Below are 16,893 nucleotides of genomic sequence, written 5' to 3'. Positions count from 1 at the left end.
GTCTCTGACACCAATGCAGCCTCACCAGCGCCCATCAATGAATGATTGGTTGCTTCCATTCATTTCTTGGTGATCTCCCCTCACTTCCTGTTCTGTGTGACAACCATGAAATAGACAGGAAGTGAGGAGGTGTCCTGTAGTCCTATGCTGTGGTGACAACGCTGCTCCTCCAGTACAGAGTGTTTTCACCCATTGACAGGAAGTCTAACACTGGCAGGATCACCGGGTGAAAATAAAATGAATGCAGCCACCTCTGAGGAGGGGAATAGAGGACATTCTCATATCACACTTCATACACATCGCCCGCCTCTGTCATCGGGGTGATCGGCACTCGCTTGGCTCGGTCTGTCTCCCATCCAGTCAGTCAGGATCAGTCGATGGGCGGAGCTCCTCGCTTCTCCTGTCAGTCTCCCGCCATACCCTGCCCAGCCAATGAGTGAGCGCGCTTCCTGCCGGAGGACGTGGTGACGCAGCGACGTGCTGTGTCCGGGGAGGATCGCGGGAAACACGAATCGATCGGTGGTGAGATGCCGATCCGGGCTCTGTGTACGATCTGCTCCGACTTCTTCGACCATCAGAGGGACGTGTCCGCCATCAACTGCGGGCACACCTTCCACCATCACTGGTATAGTCCCCTCCCCCACCATTATCTGTACTATAACACCCCTCCCCCACCATCACTGGTATACCTACCTCCCCCATCATAATCTGTACTATAACACCTCTCCCACACTGTATACACCACCATTATCTGTAATATAATGCCCCTCCCCCACCAACACTGGTATACCTACCTCCACCCACACACCCCCCCCCAACTGTATATAGACTGTATACTCCAACCATTATCTGTACTATAAACTCCCCCCCCCACTGTATATGCCACAATTATCTGTACTACAAACCCCTCCCCCACCGTATATAACATACTCCACCATTATCTGTACTATAACACCCCCCCCCCCCCCCACCGTATATATACTGTATACCCCCCCCCCCCCCCAAACTGCACAATGCTGGGTTGAGTGATCTGTGAATGTTCCCTGTGTTGTGTACTGACCCCCCCTCCCCCTTCTCTCTCTCTTCAGCCTCCAGCAATGGTTCACCTCCGCCCCGAGCCGGACTTGTCCGCAGTGCCGCGTCCAGGTAATTATAATGGGGGGTTCACCGACCTTCTCCTTCCTGTCTTTGGGGTGGTCCTACATGTTGGAGCTCCGCCCACTGCCACCCTGATTTGGTGGATGTCAATGACACTCCTCACACCCTGACCCTATGAGCTCTCTGGAAGCCCCCGGGGGCCCCAGATCACACAGACGGGACCCTGAACTGCGTGTTCCACGTGGGACACCCGGAGTCTGCTGATTCTCCTCTGCTGATTCTCCTCTGCTGATTCTCCTCTGCTGATTCTCCTCTGCTGATTCTCCTCTGCTGATTCTCCTCTGCTGATTCTCCTCTGCTGATTCCCCCTCTCCTCTGCTGATTCCCCCTCTCCTCTGCTGATTCCCCCTCTCCTCTGCTGATTCCCCCTCTCCTCTGCGCTGATCCCTCTCTCCTCTGCGCTGATCCCTCTCTCCTCTGCGCTGATCCCTCTCTCCTCTGCGCTGATCCCTCTCTCCTCTGCGCTGATCCCTCTCTCCTCTGCGCTGATCCCTCTCTCCTCTGCGCTGATCCCTCTCTCCTCTGCGCTGATCCCTCTCTCCTCTGCGCTGATCCCTCTCTCCTCTGCGCTGATCCCTCTCTCCTCTGCGCTGATCCCTCTCTCCTCTGCGCTGATCCCTCTCTCCTCTGCGCTGATCCCTCTCTCCTCTGCGCTGATCCCTCTCTCCTCTGCGCTGATCCCTCTCTCCTCTGCGCTGATCCCCCCTCTCCTCTGCGCTGATCCCCCCTCTCCTCTGCGCTGATCCCCCCTCTCCTCTGCGCTGATCCCCCCTCTCCTCTGCGCTGATCCCCCCTCTCCTCTGCGCTGATCCCCCCTCTCCTCTGCGCTGATCCCCCCTCTCCTCTGCGCTGATCCCCCCTCTCCTCTGCGCTGATCCCCCCTCTCCTCTGCGCTGATCCCCCCTCTCCTCTGCGCTGATCCCCCCTCTCCTCTGCGCTGATCCCCCCCCTCCTCTGCGCTGGTCCCCCCTCTCCTCTGCGCTGATCCCCCCTCTCCTCTGCGCTGATCCCCCCTCTCCTCTGCGCTGATCCCCCCTCTCCTCTGCGCTGATTCCCCCTCTCCTCTGCTGATTCCCCCTCTCCTCTGCTGATTCCCCCTCTCCTCTGCTGATTCCCCCTCTCCTCTGCTGATTCCCCCTCTCCTCTGCTGATTCCCCCTCTCCTCTGCTGATTCCCCCTCTCCTCTGCTGATTCCCCCTCTCCTCTGCTGATTCCCCCTCTCCTCTGCTGATCCCCAAATCTGCCCCTTAAAAGGACGCGCCTGTCTGAGACGCATCAGACTGAAGCTGACATTCCTTTTATTCTAGTGATCTTGTCATGCAAAATAAAATCTTTCTCTCTTTGGCTCTTCTCTTTGGCTCTTCTCTTTGGCTCTTCTCTTTGGCTCTTCTCTTTGGCTCTTTTTCTCCTCTCTTCTCTTTGGCTCTTCTTCTTCTCCTCCTTCTCTTCTCCTTTGCTCTTCTTCTTCTTCTCCTCCTTCTCTTCTCCTTTGCTCTTCTTCTTCTCCTCCTTCTCTTCTCCTTTGCTCTTCTTCTTCTCCTCCTTCTCTTCTCCTTTGCTCTTCTTCTTCTCCTCCTTCTCTTCTCCTTTGCTCTTCTTCTTCTCCTCCTTCTCTTCTCCTTTGCTCTTCTTCTTCTCCTCCTTCTCTTCTCCTTTGCTCTTCTTCTTCTTCTCCTCCTTCTCTTCTCCTTTGCTCTTCTTCTTCTTCTCCTCCTTCTCTTCTCCTTTGCTCTTCTTCTTCTTCTCCTCCTTCTCTTCTCCATCGCTCTTCTTCTCTTCTCTTCTCTTCTGCTCTTCTTCTCCTCCTTCTCTTCTCCTTTGCTCTTCTTCTCCTCTTCTCTTCTCCTTTGCTCTTCTTCTCCTCTTCTCTCCTCCTTCGCTCTTCTCGCTCTTTTTCTCACTCTCTCTGCTCGGTGAACAGTCTTCAGTAAATGAACCGCGTTGTTTCTCGTTCTAGGTGAGCAACCGGCAGATCATCCACAAACTCTTCTTTGATGTCGGCCTGGAGGATGACTCGTCGCTCGATGCCGAATCTCTGAAGGTGAGTGTAGATTTATGGTTCTCTGAGGGCGGGGCGGATGATGTACATCGACTGCAGGAGACGATCAGTACTGATCACAACAACCAATCGGTGTACTCGGGTGCACCAGGGAATGCCGCTCTACCTAAGTCCGCAGAAATGCAATGACAGAACTTTATTGTTAAAGGAAAGAAGTTCTTTTATCTGTTTATATTTGTTTGAAATCTTTGCAGATTTATTAAAATGAAAACATCCCATGTAGAGCCTTTGTCATGACACTCAGAATAGAGATCAGGTGCCTCCTGTTTCCACTGATCATCCTTGAGATGTTTCTACAACTTGATTGGAGTCCACCTGTGGTAAATTCAGGTGATTGGACGTGGTTTGGAAAGACACACACCTGTCTATAGAAGGTCTCACAGGTAACAGTGCATGTCAGAGCACAAACCATCAAGTCCAAGGAATTGTCTGTAGACCTCCAAGACAGGATTGTATGGAGGCACAGATCGGGGGAAGGGTACAGAAAAATGTCTGCAGCATTGAAGGTCCCAATGAGCACAGTGGCCTCCATCTTTAAATGGAAGAAGTTTGGAACCACCAGGACTCTTCATAGAGCGGGCCGCCCATCCAAATAAAGCGATCGGGGGGAGGGGGTCTTAGCCAGGGAGGTGACAAAGAACCCGATCGTCACTCTGACAGACCTCCAGCATTTCTCGTGGATAGAGGAGAACCTTCCAGAAGAACAACCATCTCTGCAGCTCTCCAATCAAACCAGTATGGAGGAGTGGCCAGACGGAAGCCACTCCTCAGTAAAAGGCACATGACGGCCCACCTGGAGTTTGCCAAAAGGCAACTAAAAAGACTCTCAGACCATGAGAAACAAAATTCTCTAAAACAAAGATTGAACTCTTTGGCCTGAATGGCAAGCGTCATGTCTGGAGGTAACCAGGCACCACTCATCACCTGGCCAATACCATCCCTACTGTGAAGCATGGTGGTGGCATCTTCATGCTGTGGGGATGTTTTTCAGTGGAGGGAACTGGAAAGACTAGTCGGGGTAGAGGGAAAGATGAATGCAGCTATGTACAGAGACATCCTTGATGGAAACCTTCTCCAGAGCACTTTGGACCTCAGACTGGGGGGAAGGTTCATCTTCCAGCAGGACAACGACCCTAAGCACACAGCCAAGATAACAAAGGAGTGGCTACGGCACAACTCTGTGAATGTCCTTGAGTGTTCCAGACTTGAACCCGATTCAACATCTCTGGCGAGATCTGGAAGTGGCTGAGCACCGACGTTCCCCATCCAACCTGATGGAGCTTGAGAGGTCCTGCAAAGAACGGGAGAAACTGCCCAAAAATGGGAGTGCCAAGCTTGTAGCATCATACTCGGAAAGACTGGAGGCTGTGATTGGTGCCATAGGAGCTTCACCAAAGTATTGAGCAAAGCCTGCGACACTAGTGACCGAGCCTGCAACACTAGTGCCCGTGGGAGTAGCCTGTGACACTAGTGTCCAAGCCTGCAACACTGGTGCCCGCGGGTGGAGCCTGCGACACTAGTGCCCGCGCCTGCGACACTGGTGCCCGCGGGTGGAGCCTGCGACACTAGTGCCCGCGGGTGGAGCCTGCGACACTAGTGCCCGCGGGTGGAGCCTGCGACACTAGTGCCCGCGGGTGGAGCCTGCGACACTAGTGCCCGAGCCTGCGACACTAGTGCCCGCGGGTGGAGCCTGCGACACTAGTGTCCATGGGTGGAGCCTGCGACACTAGTGTCCAAACCTGTGACACTGGTGCCCGCGGGTGGAGCCTGTGACACTGGTGCCCGCGGGTGGAGCCTGTGACACTGGTGCCCGCGGGTGGAGCCTGTGACACTGGTGCCCGCGGGTGGAGCCTGTGACACTGGTGCCCGCGGGTGGAGCCTGTGACACTGGTGCCCGCGGGTGGAGCCTGTGACACTGGTGCCCGCGGGTGGAGCCTGTGACACAAGTGTCCATTCCTGTGACACTGGTGCCCGCGGGTGGAGCCTGCGACACTAGTGCCCGAGCCTGCGACACTGGTGCCCGCGGGTGGAGCCTGCGTCACTGGTGCCCGAGCCTGCGACACTAGTGCCCGCGGGTGGAGCCTGCGACACTAGTGCCCGCGGGTGGAGCCTGCGACACTAGTGTCCATGGGTGGAGCCTGCGACACTAGTGTCCATGGGTGGAGCCTGCGACACTAGTGTCCATGGGTGGAGCCTGCGACACTAGTGTCCATGGGTGGAGCCTGCGACACTAGTGTCCATGGGTGGAGCCTGCGACACTGGTGCCCGCGGGTGGAGCCTGCGACTCTAGTGTCCATGGGATTTTGTATCTTTAATAAATTTGCAAAGATTTCAAACAAACTTCTTTCATGTTGTCCTTATGAGGTATTGTTTGTAGAATTTTGAGGAAAATGTAATTATATTTTGGAGTAAGGTTGTAACTTAAAAAAAATGTGGAAAAAGTGAAGTGCTGTGAATACTTTCAGGATTCTCTGTATATTCTGTGTAAACACAAATCTTTTCTCGGGACCTGCCAATCGGAGAACAGTTATTTTTCTTGTGTGGGAAGCTGAAAGTAGCTGTCTTTTCACAATATTATGTGCTATTCCTCTAAAGCAGGGGTCTCAAACTGGCGGCCCTCCAGCTGTTGTGAAACTACAAGTCCCAGCATGCCTCTGCCTGTGGGAGTCACGCTTGTAACTGTCAGCCTTGCATTGCATTATGGGACTTGTAGTTTCGCAACAGCTGGAGGGCCCCCCCAGTTTGAGAACCCCCTGCTCTAAATTGTTTTTATTTTATTGCAGAATGAAGTTGATCGAATAAAAGCCAGCCTTCACGTCAAAGGTGGGTGCGTCAAACTGCCAACTCCACCCAAAACTGACAATTGGCTTGACTATTGCAAAAATGACAGAGCAAAATGATTGTGTCTCCGCCCCTTGATGGATTCGCCAAAATTTTAGATTGGGCTGGATTCACAAAGTTACCACACCAGTATGAGGATCCTTATTTATAGTGATGTGGTTCAAAAAAAAATCCAGTATGTGTGTGTTTATATATATATATATTTTTTTTTTTTTCTGTGATCCAACTTCCTGTATGTAGGGTGGCTACATCCCTTTCCTGCAAACTATTGCAGGAAAATTTTACCATTGTGGGAGGGGCAGAGACACAATCTACTGCAGGGAAATCTCACCATTGTGGGAGGGGCAGAGACACAATCTACTGCAGGGAAATCTCCCCATTGTGGGAGGGGCAGAGACACAATCTACTGCAGGAAATCTCCCCATTGTGGGAGGGGCAGAGACACAATCTACTGCAGGAAATCTCCCCATTGTGGGAGGGGCAGAGACACAATCTACTGCAGGGAAATCTCCCCATTGTGGGAGGGGCAGAGACACAATCTACTGCAGGGAAATCTCACCATTGTGGGAGGGGCAGAGATACAAATTACTGCAGGAAAATCTCACTATTGTGGGAGGGGCAGAGACACAATCTACTGCAGGGAAATCTCACCATTGTGGGAGGGGCAGAGACACAATCTACTGCAGGGAAATCTCCCCATTGTGGGAGGGGCAGAGACACAATCTACTGCAGGGAAATCTCACCATTGTGGGAGGGGCAGAGATACAAATTACTGCAGGAAAATCTCACTATTGTGGGAGGGGCAGAGACACAAATTACTGCAGGGAATCTCCCCATTTTGGGAGGGGCAGAGACACAATCTACTGCAGGAAATCACGCCATTGTGGGAGGGGCAGAGACACAAACTACTGCAGGAAATCTCCCCATTGTGGGAGGGGCAGAGACACAAACTACTGCAGGAAATCTCCCCATTGTGGGAGGGGCAGAGACACAAACTACTGCAGGAAATCTCGCCATTGTGGGAGGGGCAGAGACACAAACTACTGCAGGAGATCTCCCCATTGTGGGAGGGGCAGAGACACAAACTACTGCAGGAGATCTCATTATTGTGGGAGGGGCAGAGACAAACTACTGCAGGAAATCTCATCATTGTGGGAGGGGCAGAGACACAAAATACATTTTTAATTTTTTTTGTTTTAACGTAATTGATTTGCTCATCAGAGAGGGAGAAGCGGGAATGTCAGGACTTGGTGGACTCTCTGCGTCAGGTTCTGGATGAGAGGAACGGCACCGTAGAATGCCTGGAGAGGAAGATTGGAGACTATGAGATGCTTTGCACATCACTGAAGGTACGGAGGACGTTCCAGAGCATGCGCCCTTATTCATCACCTTCTGTATTACGTTCTCATTGCTTTCGTTTTTTTTCTGTCTTAGAAACAAATGAAATTCTTCGATGTGCAGCAAGCAGAGGCCAAAGCTGCCAAGGAGGAGGCCCGAAAACTGCGCAATAAGCTGCGCTCTTTAGAAAGGTTAGGTGAAGTAATTGGGGGGGGGGGGGGGTTTATTTGTTGGTTAGGGTGGAGAGGGAGGGCGGATCAGGGCTGATGGGGGTGGAGTGGCAGGGGCTGATGGGGGTGGAGTGGCAGGGGCTGATGGGGGTGGAGTGGACACAGGGGCACTCTTTACGTCTAAAGGAAAATATTTCATCTCTGAATACGGAAAGGTTTCTTCCCAGTAAGAGCTGTGAATGTGGAACAGACTCCCTGCAGAGGTGGTTCTGGCCAACTCCGTCGATTGCTATAAGAAAGGCCTGGATACTTTCCTAAATGTACATAATAATATAACTGGGTACTGACATTTTATAGGTAAAGTTGATCCGGGGAAAATTACGATTGCCTCTCGGGGGATCAGGAAGGAATTTTTGCTCCCGCTGTAGCAAATTGGATCTCATGCTCTGCTGGGGTTTTTCACCTTCCTCTGGATCAACTGTGGGTATAGAATTGGGTGTATGGGATTGTACGATTGTTTTTTTTTTGTTTTTTTTGGTTGAACTGGATGGACTTGTGTCTTTTTTTTTTTTTTTTTTTTCAACCTGACCAACTATGTAACTATGGGTGGCGGGGGCTGATGTGGGTGGGGTGGAGCAGCAAGTCATCGGGGATGATGTCGGTTGGGTGGGGCAGCAAGGGATCAGAAGGACAATATTTATGGAGCTCCAGGGGATTGGGGGGATATTTATAGAGCATCGGGGGGGGCGATATTTATAGAGCGCCAGGGAATCCGGGGGGGGATGATATTGGCTATCGGAGCTGTAACTTTTTTTTTTTCTTCCTGTTTTTCAGTATTGAGCTTCTGCTGCAATCCCGGCGGCATGAGGTGGAGGAAATGGTCAGGGATATGGGGTCCGGACAGTCTGCGGTGGAGCAGTTGGCCATATACTGCGTGTCGCTGAAGAAGTAAGCTGCACCTATTACTATGTGGAGAGGGAGTCCACGGTCCTTTATTGTGAAGTCTGATAATGTCACGCCTCACTTCCTGGCTGAAGGACGTCCATTGTCATCTAGTGCTTTCTTCTCTCAAACCTGTCCCTGGCCCAGCCCCTTTCATTAATTGGATTACAGTTCTTTCAGTCACGGGGGCTCGGCATCACATGTGGGTGTGACCTAGGGCAGTCTGCATGCCCATACAGGTCTCCACGGGAGGAAGACGGGGGGGGGGGGGGGGGGGGCAGGTTTAGTACTGCATTGTCCGCCTTAACCCTTCATATGCATTATAGTCACTTTCATAAATCACAAGTGTTAGCAAGCTGCTTCTAGGCATTGGGGGGTCCGTCACAATCGATGCGATTTACCGCTCATTGCTGTAATCAGTGCCGATCCTGACCTCACCAGGCGGGGCCTCTAGTAATTTGGGGGGGCCCTAAGCGGCTTGCATAGTGAGCCTATAGGGTGGATCGGCCCTGGCTGTAATGCAGTCCTTGTTCACTAGAAAGGCAGAGAATACCGCAGGGCGACAATGAGAGCGCCATGCAGGATGTTTGCAGTCCAACCCCCAGAAAGCGGCTTGGAGTCCCCTGTGCTGCAACTTGCTTAGAGTTGTATAAATAAATAGTAAAGTTGTGTAATTCCACATATTTCACTGTCTGAGGTTCTTTGTGTAATGTAATTGTTTATAGGATCTTCGGTGGCGGTGGAGAAGGAATATCAATGTAATAGAGTGAGCGGGGATGCAGGGTCTGCCGGGGGAGGGGGGAGGGCTCCACTTTATAAACAGTTTATATTCTCTTCCCCTGGCTGACCCCGGATAAAACGCTCGCGTCTGGCACTTGTAGGGTCACTGGGGGTCACCAGAGACTCGTTTTAGGTAAATAATTTATATTAGAGCTCTCTGAGCGGAAACAAGGTGCGCGGGACGCAGAGCAGATAAGGATATAATGAGGATTTCCGCCACTAACCTCTTGTCTCCCCCTCCCCCTTCTTCTCCTCCTCCCAGGGAATATGAAAACCTGAAAGAAGCTCGGAAATTATCGACCGATATGACGGAGAAGCTGAAGAAGGAATTGTTTGCCGCAAACCACAAGGTTCTTCTTCTAAATGATTATTCTTTTTATTAGTATTATTAAGGTACTTGTATAGCGCCGTCAATTTACGCAGCGCTTTACGTATACATTGTACATTCACATCAGTCCCTACCCTCAAGGAGCTTACAATCTAAGGTCCCTAATGCACATTCATATACTAGAAGCCAATTTTAGACAGAAGCCAATTAACCTACCAGCATGTCTTTGGCATGTTGGAGGAAACCCACGCAGGCACAGGGAGAACATGCAAACTCCAGGCAGGTAGTGTCGTGGTTGGGATTCGAACCAGCGGCCCTTTTTACTGCTAGGCGAGAGTGCTACCCCCACCCCCCGACGCCGATCCCTCAATCGGTGCAGGTCCCAAGCCGCCATCCACACTAAGGGAAACGGCAGTGAAGCCTTACGGCAGGGATATGCAATTGGCGGACCTCCAGCTGTTGCAAAACTACAAGTCCCATCATGCCTCTGGGTTTCATGCTATGCCTCATGGGACTTGTAGTTCTACAACAGCTGGAGGTCCGCTAATTGCATATCCGTGCCTTACGGCTTCACTGCCCGTTCCCTACTGCGCATGCGCGAGTCTCGCGCCGACTTGTGAATGGGTGGCTGCTCTCTGGGATTACACACAGTTCCCAGAAAACAGCGCGCCCCATTCACTAGAAGAGAATGAAGAAGACAGACCGCGGGTACGGAAGAGGCAGATTACGGACTTCCGCATAGCAACAGGTATTTCGGGTGAGTATAATTTTTTATTTTTTTTGTCAAAAAAACTTTTTCTGGGTGGAACTCCACTTTGAGATCAACCAACAATAGCAAAATTTGACCAAAGGGTGGCGGTAAAGAGCCGAAAAAAAAAAAAACCACGTGATTTTGGGAAAGTTTGCTGAAAAAGTCCTGCCGTGTGTATGCAGAACAAGTTCACGGCCAACGCCCTTCAAATAAAAATCCACGGAACAGTTTGTTTTGAAGTCCGACCGTGTGTATGAGGCTTTAGACTGATTCTGTGAGTGTTCTGTACACAAGCTCAACCTTTGTAAGAGCGAGGCCCAGCAAATTATTCTAGAACCTTCCACCTTCCGTGTTGACAGAAAATATATAAAAACTAGAAAATGCATTTCCTGCAGAAAATGCGTGGGAATGCAGAATTGCTAAAGCTAACTGGATGAATAGCTTAAAGGGTTTGTAAAGGTACAATTTTTTTTTTTCCCCCTAAATAGCTTCCTTTACCTTAGTGCAGTCCTCCTTCACTTACCTCATCCTTCCATTTTTGCTTTTAAATGTCCTTATTTCTTTTGAGAAATCCTCACTTCCTGTTCTTCTGTCTGTAACTCCACACCGTAATGCAAGGCTTTCTCCCTGGTGTGGAGTGTCATGCTCGCCCCCCTCCATTGGACTACAGGAGAGTCAGGACGCTCTCTAACACACAGCTCCTTTCTCTATCTGCAACATAGAGAGTTTCCTGACTCTCCTGTAGTCCATTGGTTGCCAGTAAAAGACAGAATCACTTTCAAGGCACTCTGCCTTACGCATAAGTGTATTCAAGGAAACGCCCCCCAATATCTATGCGAAAAAATAAAAGCCCATAACCCCAATCGCATTCTGCGATCCACCAATCAAAACTCTATTTCAAATACCCAAAACCAGATACACGTCCAAAGGAGATCGAAGATTTGCAGTCCAAGGACCTCGCCTGTGGAATGCACTACCAACCAACATCCGGCTGGAGTCGGACCACTTGGCCTTCAGAAGAAAGATTAAAACCCATCTCTTCTGAGGTCAAGGGGTTCCTTACCCATGAAAATGTAAACAGCGCCCAGAGGCGATTCAGTTCGCATGTGTTGCGCTTTACAAGTCTATCACACAAAGTCCCAATAAAATACATTTACAATGAATAATTTTTCAAGGCGAGATATAAAAAAAGAGAGGGATAGATATATCTATTGGATTGTGTGATTCCTGAACATGGGTTTTCTCCTCCAGGCTCAGAAAGCAGAAATGGAGCTGCAGAAGATAAAGGCTGAGCTCAGCGCCTCCCAGAAGGAACTGCAAAATACGGATAGGGAAATTATGGTAAGGCAAAACTCTTCTCCCATATGTGTGTTTAACCACTTAAGCCCCGGACCAATATGCAGCTAAAGGACCAAAGGTGTTTTTACAATTTGGCACTGCGCTGCTTTAACTGGTAATTGCGCGGTCATGCAATGTTGTACCGAAACAAAATTTGCGTCCTTTTCTTCCCACAAATAGCTTTCTTTTGATGGTATTTGATTGCCTCTGCGATTTTGTAAATGTATTCTGCTACATGTCTTTGTTAAAAAAAAATAGAAAAAACCCAGTGGTGATCAAACCACCAAAAAAACTCTATTTGTGTGAAAAGATTTTATATATATATATATATATATATATATATATATATATATATATAATTTGTGCACTGTGTTGCCTGACCGTGCAATTACCAGGTAAAGTAGTGCCATTCTGAATGGCAAATAATGGCCTGGTTATGAAGGGGGTAAAACCACCTCCTAGAGCTTGAAGTGGTTAAAGGAGCATCACTTCAACTTGGGGTCCTGTAGCGATTATTCAGTCCATCATGTAGATCAGACGCAGACTTGATGACAAGCCCCTCCCCTTCTTTCTGTAGGACGTTTTGTGACTTGGTGTGTTTTTTTTTATTTTATTTCTTAGAGTCTGAAGAAAAAAGTCGAATTCTTGCAAAAGACACTGAGCACCCCGACGGCGACCAACGAAGCCCTTAGCCGCCTGATATTTGAGAGGTTTGTGACCAACAATTTAGATAAGGAGCTTTTCCCATGTCCAGTAGAACCTTGGATTACGAGTATAATCCGTTCCAGGAGAATGCTTGTAATCCAATGCGCTCTCAGATCAAAGCGAGTTTCCCCATAGAAGTCAATGAAAACTAAGATTTGTTCTGCATTGACGACTTCTATGGCATGCAATACCGCATGTGGCCAGAGGCGGGGGGGGGGGTCAGAGAGACTCGGCTGAGTGTTTCCGAACCGTTTCAAGTGTAACCGGCGCCCCCACACCTCTGGCCAAATGCAGTACTGCACACCCCATTAGCTTGATATTCTGCTAGTTTTGCGAGACAATACTCGCAAACCGAGTCAGAATTTAAAAAACAAAAAAAGCTTGCTTTCGAAACGTTAACCGCATTGCTTGTAAACCAAGGTTCAACTGCAATGTGAATACAGCTGATGTGGGGGGGGGGGGGGTAGATCATGAACCCGCGTCTATCATGCTGCCAGCTCCTATACCTGCCTGCCACCTCTCTGACATCAGATCAGCATTGGAGCGCTGAGAGACGCTCCCATATTGTGATGCACTGGTCCCCGCAATCCTCTTCTCGCATCTTTCCCAAGTGCCTATATGTAATGGGTGCCAGAGCTTGATCAGTGGTGACCAGCATGCCGGAGCACCTAGCGCGCTGCCTCTTCTCTGCACTGCTCTGCGTGGAAAAAAAAATAAAAAACAATGAATGGCGCCCTGTGAAATCGGTGAACAAACAAAATTAAAGCTGCCCCTTTAAAATGGAACAAGTCGCCAAAATCTGCGGGGGGGGGGGGAGATATTAAAGGATGAGACTAGCGCCTCTTCCTCTAATATATTTTTTCCGCATTGCTTTGCGTGTTGGGGGAGTGAAGAAAGAAAGCGCCTCTGAGGGGGGAGGTAGTGGTGACACTGGTGGGTATATTGGTGGTACGGTGGGTGGTTGTAATGGTCCACAGTCCATATTCCCATTAAGTAAGCACTCATTCTGGGAAGGTGTGCAAAGTGTTACAATAAAAAGGGAAAAAAAAAAGATCCTGTTCCCTTAACCACTTAAGGACCGGACCAATATGCTGCTAAATGACCCGAGGGGTTTTTACAATTCGGCACTGCGTCGCTCTTTAACAGACAATTGCACGGTCGTGCGATGTGGCTCCCAAACAAAATTGACGTCCTTTTCCCCACAAATAGAGCTTTCTTTTGGTGGTATTTGATCACCTCTGCGTTTTTTATTTTTTGCGCTATAAACAAAAATAGAGCGACAATTTTTAAAAAAATGCAATATTTTTTACTTTTTGCTATAATAAATATCCCCCCAAAAAAAAAATATATATATATAATTCCTCAGTTTAGGCCGATACGTATTCTTCTACCTATTTTTGGTAAAAAAAAATTGCAATTAGCGTTTATTGATTGGTTTGCGCAAAATTTATAGCGTTTACAAAATAGGGGATAGTTTTTATTTTTTTACTACTAATGGCGGCGATCAACAATTTTTTTTTTCTTCGTGACTGCGACATTATTGCGGACAATTTTGACACATTTTTGGGACCATTGTCTTTTCACAGCAAAAAATGCATTTAAATTGCATTGTTTATTGTGAAAATGACAGTTGCAGTTTGGGAGTTAACCACAGGGGGCGCTGTAGGAGTTAGGGTTCACCTAGTGTGTGTTTACAACTGTAGGGGGGTGTGGCTGTAGGACTGACTTCATCAATCGTGTCCCCACTATAAAAGGGATCACTCGATCGATGCAGCCGCCACAGTGAAGCATGGGGAAGCCGTGTTTACATACGGCTCTCCCCGTTCTTCAGCTCCGGGGAGCGATCGCGAGGGGGCGGCTAGAAACGAATAGCCACGCCCTCGTCACGGATCGCTCCTGAAGCCACGGGAACCGCCGCATATACGGGGGGGGGTCCCGATTGGACCCACGTCTAGGCAGGGACGTACAGGTACGCCAATGTGCCTGTCCGTGCCATTCTGCCGACGTAAATGTACATGCGGCGGTCTGGAAATGGTTAAAGCCCCTTTCACACTGCTGCTACTTGAAAGTCACACGATTTTTGCAGAGATTTGACGCCGTTTTTTTAAAAGCGATTTTCATTGAATGCCTGTGTAAACTTGAGGTCTATGAACCTTTACTATTCTCTCACTGTGTAACTAATCACGTTCCATATCTTTTTAGCCCTGCTCCCATTGGACTAGAAAGGCCAAAACTCCGCCCACCAATGTTGGGTGAAGATGTAAACCTCGACCTCACCTTTAATATCGACACCCCGGAACCGAACCCATCCAAACCAGTAATCGCTCCCTTTAAGAAGTTGAAGCTCGATCAGGGAAAGTAAGTGAATGAAGATTTGTGTAGTGTGTGTGTTTTTGTTTCTGTGTTTAGTTTTTATTTCTTATTTCCTATTTTATTTTTACGCAGTTCTCCTGTGAAGCGTCAAGCAAAGAATACCTTGCAGGAGTCTAAAGCCTCAAAGGTGAGTGGCCTAATAAGATAACATTTTTAGGCTTAAAGTGATTGTTACCTTGATATATATTTTTTTTTGATAAACATGTTATACTTGCCTGCTCTGTGTAATGGTTTTGCACAGAGCAGCCCCAATCCTCCTCCTTCTGAGGTCACCCACTGGTGCTCTAGGCTCCTCCTCCTTCAGCAAGTGCCTTTTCTATGTGAACAAGGCAGATGGCTATTTTGACAGGGAAGTAAATGGAGATCTTGTGTTCGGAAGCAATAAAAATATCTCCTAGTTTTTGTGACCAATCAATATACACTTATCGGGATTTTTTTTTTTTTTTTTTTTTACCAAAATTATGTAACAGAATACATATTGGCCTAAATTGATGACGAAATTTAGATTTTTTATTTGTTTTTTGGATATGTTTTTATAGCAAAAAGTTAAAAATATAATTTAATTTATTTTTCCTTTTAAAATTGTCACTTTTTTTAGTTTCTAGCGCAAAAAATAAAAACCACAGAGGTGATCAAATGCCACCAAAAGAAAGCTCTATTTGTGGGGAGAAAAAGACACACATTTTATTTGTGTACAGCGTCGCACGACTGCGCAATTGTCAGTTAAAGCGATGCATTGCCGTATTGCAAAAAATAGACTGGTTATGAATGGGGTAAAACCTTGAATTTAGTTTTTTGTACGACTTTTGTGGTGTTTGGTAGGGATGCACCGATTATCTTGCGGGGTAAGTGGTTAACTGAGGTGACCAGATAAAAAAAAAAAAATTATCTGACATTTTTTCACAGTGGCACAGTGAGGCTGCAATTGATATTTTTTTTGGTAGTCAGATAAGGCAAGCATGGCTCAATAACACAAACGTTTTTTTTTTTTTTAAAAACTTTGTGTGTTATTGAGCCATGCTTGCCTTATCTGACTACCAAAAAAAAACAATAATTGCCACCTCACTGTGCCATCACATACAGCCACTGTGCCATCACATGCAGCCACTGCGCCAACACACGTCGCCACTGTGCCCATCAAACGCAGCCACTGTAACCATCAATTATTGCCGCAGCCACTGTGCCCATCACACGCAGCCACTGTGCCCATCACACGCAGCCACTGTGCCCATCACACGCAGCCACTGTGCCCATCACACGCAGCCACTGTGCCCATCACACGCAGCCACTGTGCCAAAAAAATTAAATAGGGGGAAAACAAAGTAATTTTCGGTTTCGGACTGAATTTTTTTTTTTTGTTTCGGTTTCGTTTCGGTTCTGAAATTTCCATTTCGGTGCATCCCTAGTGTTTGGTTTTTGCATTCATTGACTGCTGTGGTGATGTCATAATCTCAAATTATATAAGTATGGCAGATTAACAACTTTTTTTGTAATTTTTTATTTTTTTTATTCTGGAAGTGGCTAATATGCAAATTGTCCAATTTGCCAAATCTCTTCTCACCCTCTCTTCTTTCCTCTTCTCTTCCCGTTCTTTCCCTTCTCTTCTCATCTCCCCTCTCTTTCCATCTCCCCTCTCTTTCCATCTCCCCTCTCTTTCCATCTCCCCTCTCTTTCCATCTCCCTCTCTTTCCATCTCCCCTCTCTTTCCATCTCCCCTCTCTTTCCATCTCCCCTCTCTTTCCATCTCCCCTCTCTTTCCATCTCCCCTCTCTTTCCATCTCCCCTCTCTTTCCATCTCCCCTCTCTTTCCATCTCCCCTCTCTTTCCATCTCCCCTCTCTTTCCATCTCCCCTCTCTTTCCATCTCCCCTCTCTTTCCATCTCCCCTCTCTTTCCATCTCCCCTCTCTTTCCATCTCCCCTCTCTTTCCATCTCCCCTCTCTTTCCATCTCCCCTCTCTTTCCATCTCCCCTCTCTTTCCATCTCCCCTCTCTTTCCATCTCCCCTCTCTTTCCATCTCCCCTCTCTTTCCATCTCCCCTCTCTTTCCATCTCCCCTCTCTTTCCATCTCCCCTCTCTTTCCATCTCCCCTCTCTTTCCATCTCCCCTCT

At 48.4% G+C, this 16,893-nt stretch overlaps 1 protein-coding gene across 1 annotated transcript in view; it reads left to right on the top strand.

Moving 5' to 3' along the window:
• Window positions 1–422: 422 nt before the first annotated feature.
• LOC120944985 (TRAF interacting protein) overlaps window positions 423–16,893 on the top strand; it is a 20,504-nt gene continuing 4,033 nt past the window's right edge. The window contains exons 1-12 of the mRNA XM_040358788.1: window positions 423–625; window positions 1,089–1,146; window positions 3,116–3,199; window positions 6,001–6,040; window positions 7,280–7,407; window positions 7,493–7,587; window positions 8,401–8,514; window positions 9,551–9,638; window positions 11,619–11,708; window positions 12,327–12,415; window positions 14,613–14,768; window positions 14,856–14,910. Coding sequence (XP_040214722.1) covers window positions 528–625; window positions 1,089–1,146; window positions 3,116–3,199; window positions 6,001–6,040; window positions 7,280–7,407; window positions 7,493–7,587; window positions 8,401–8,514; window positions 9,551–9,638; window positions 11,619–11,708; window positions 12,327–12,415; window positions 14,613–14,768; window positions 14,856–14,910 — 1,095 coding nt within the window. The 5' untranslated portion in view covers window positions 423–527. The remainder of the gene's footprint in view (window positions 626–1,088; window positions 1,147–3,115; window positions 3,200–6,000; window positions 6,041–7,279; window positions 7,408–7,492; window positions 7,588–8,400; window positions 8,515–9,550; window positions 9,639–11,618; window positions 11,709–12,326; window positions 12,416–14,612; window positions 14,769–14,855; window positions 14,911–16,893) is intronic.

Source organism: Rana temporaria, chromosome 7 (assembly GCF_905171775.1).
Source record: "Rana temporaria chromosome 7, aRanTem1.1, whole genome shotgun sequence".
NCBI classification, from domain to species: domain Eukaryota; kingdom Metazoa; phylum Chordata; class Amphibia; order Anura; family Ranidae; genus Rana; species Rana temporaria.
This window is presented reverse-complemented; position numbering and strand designations above follow the sequence as displayed.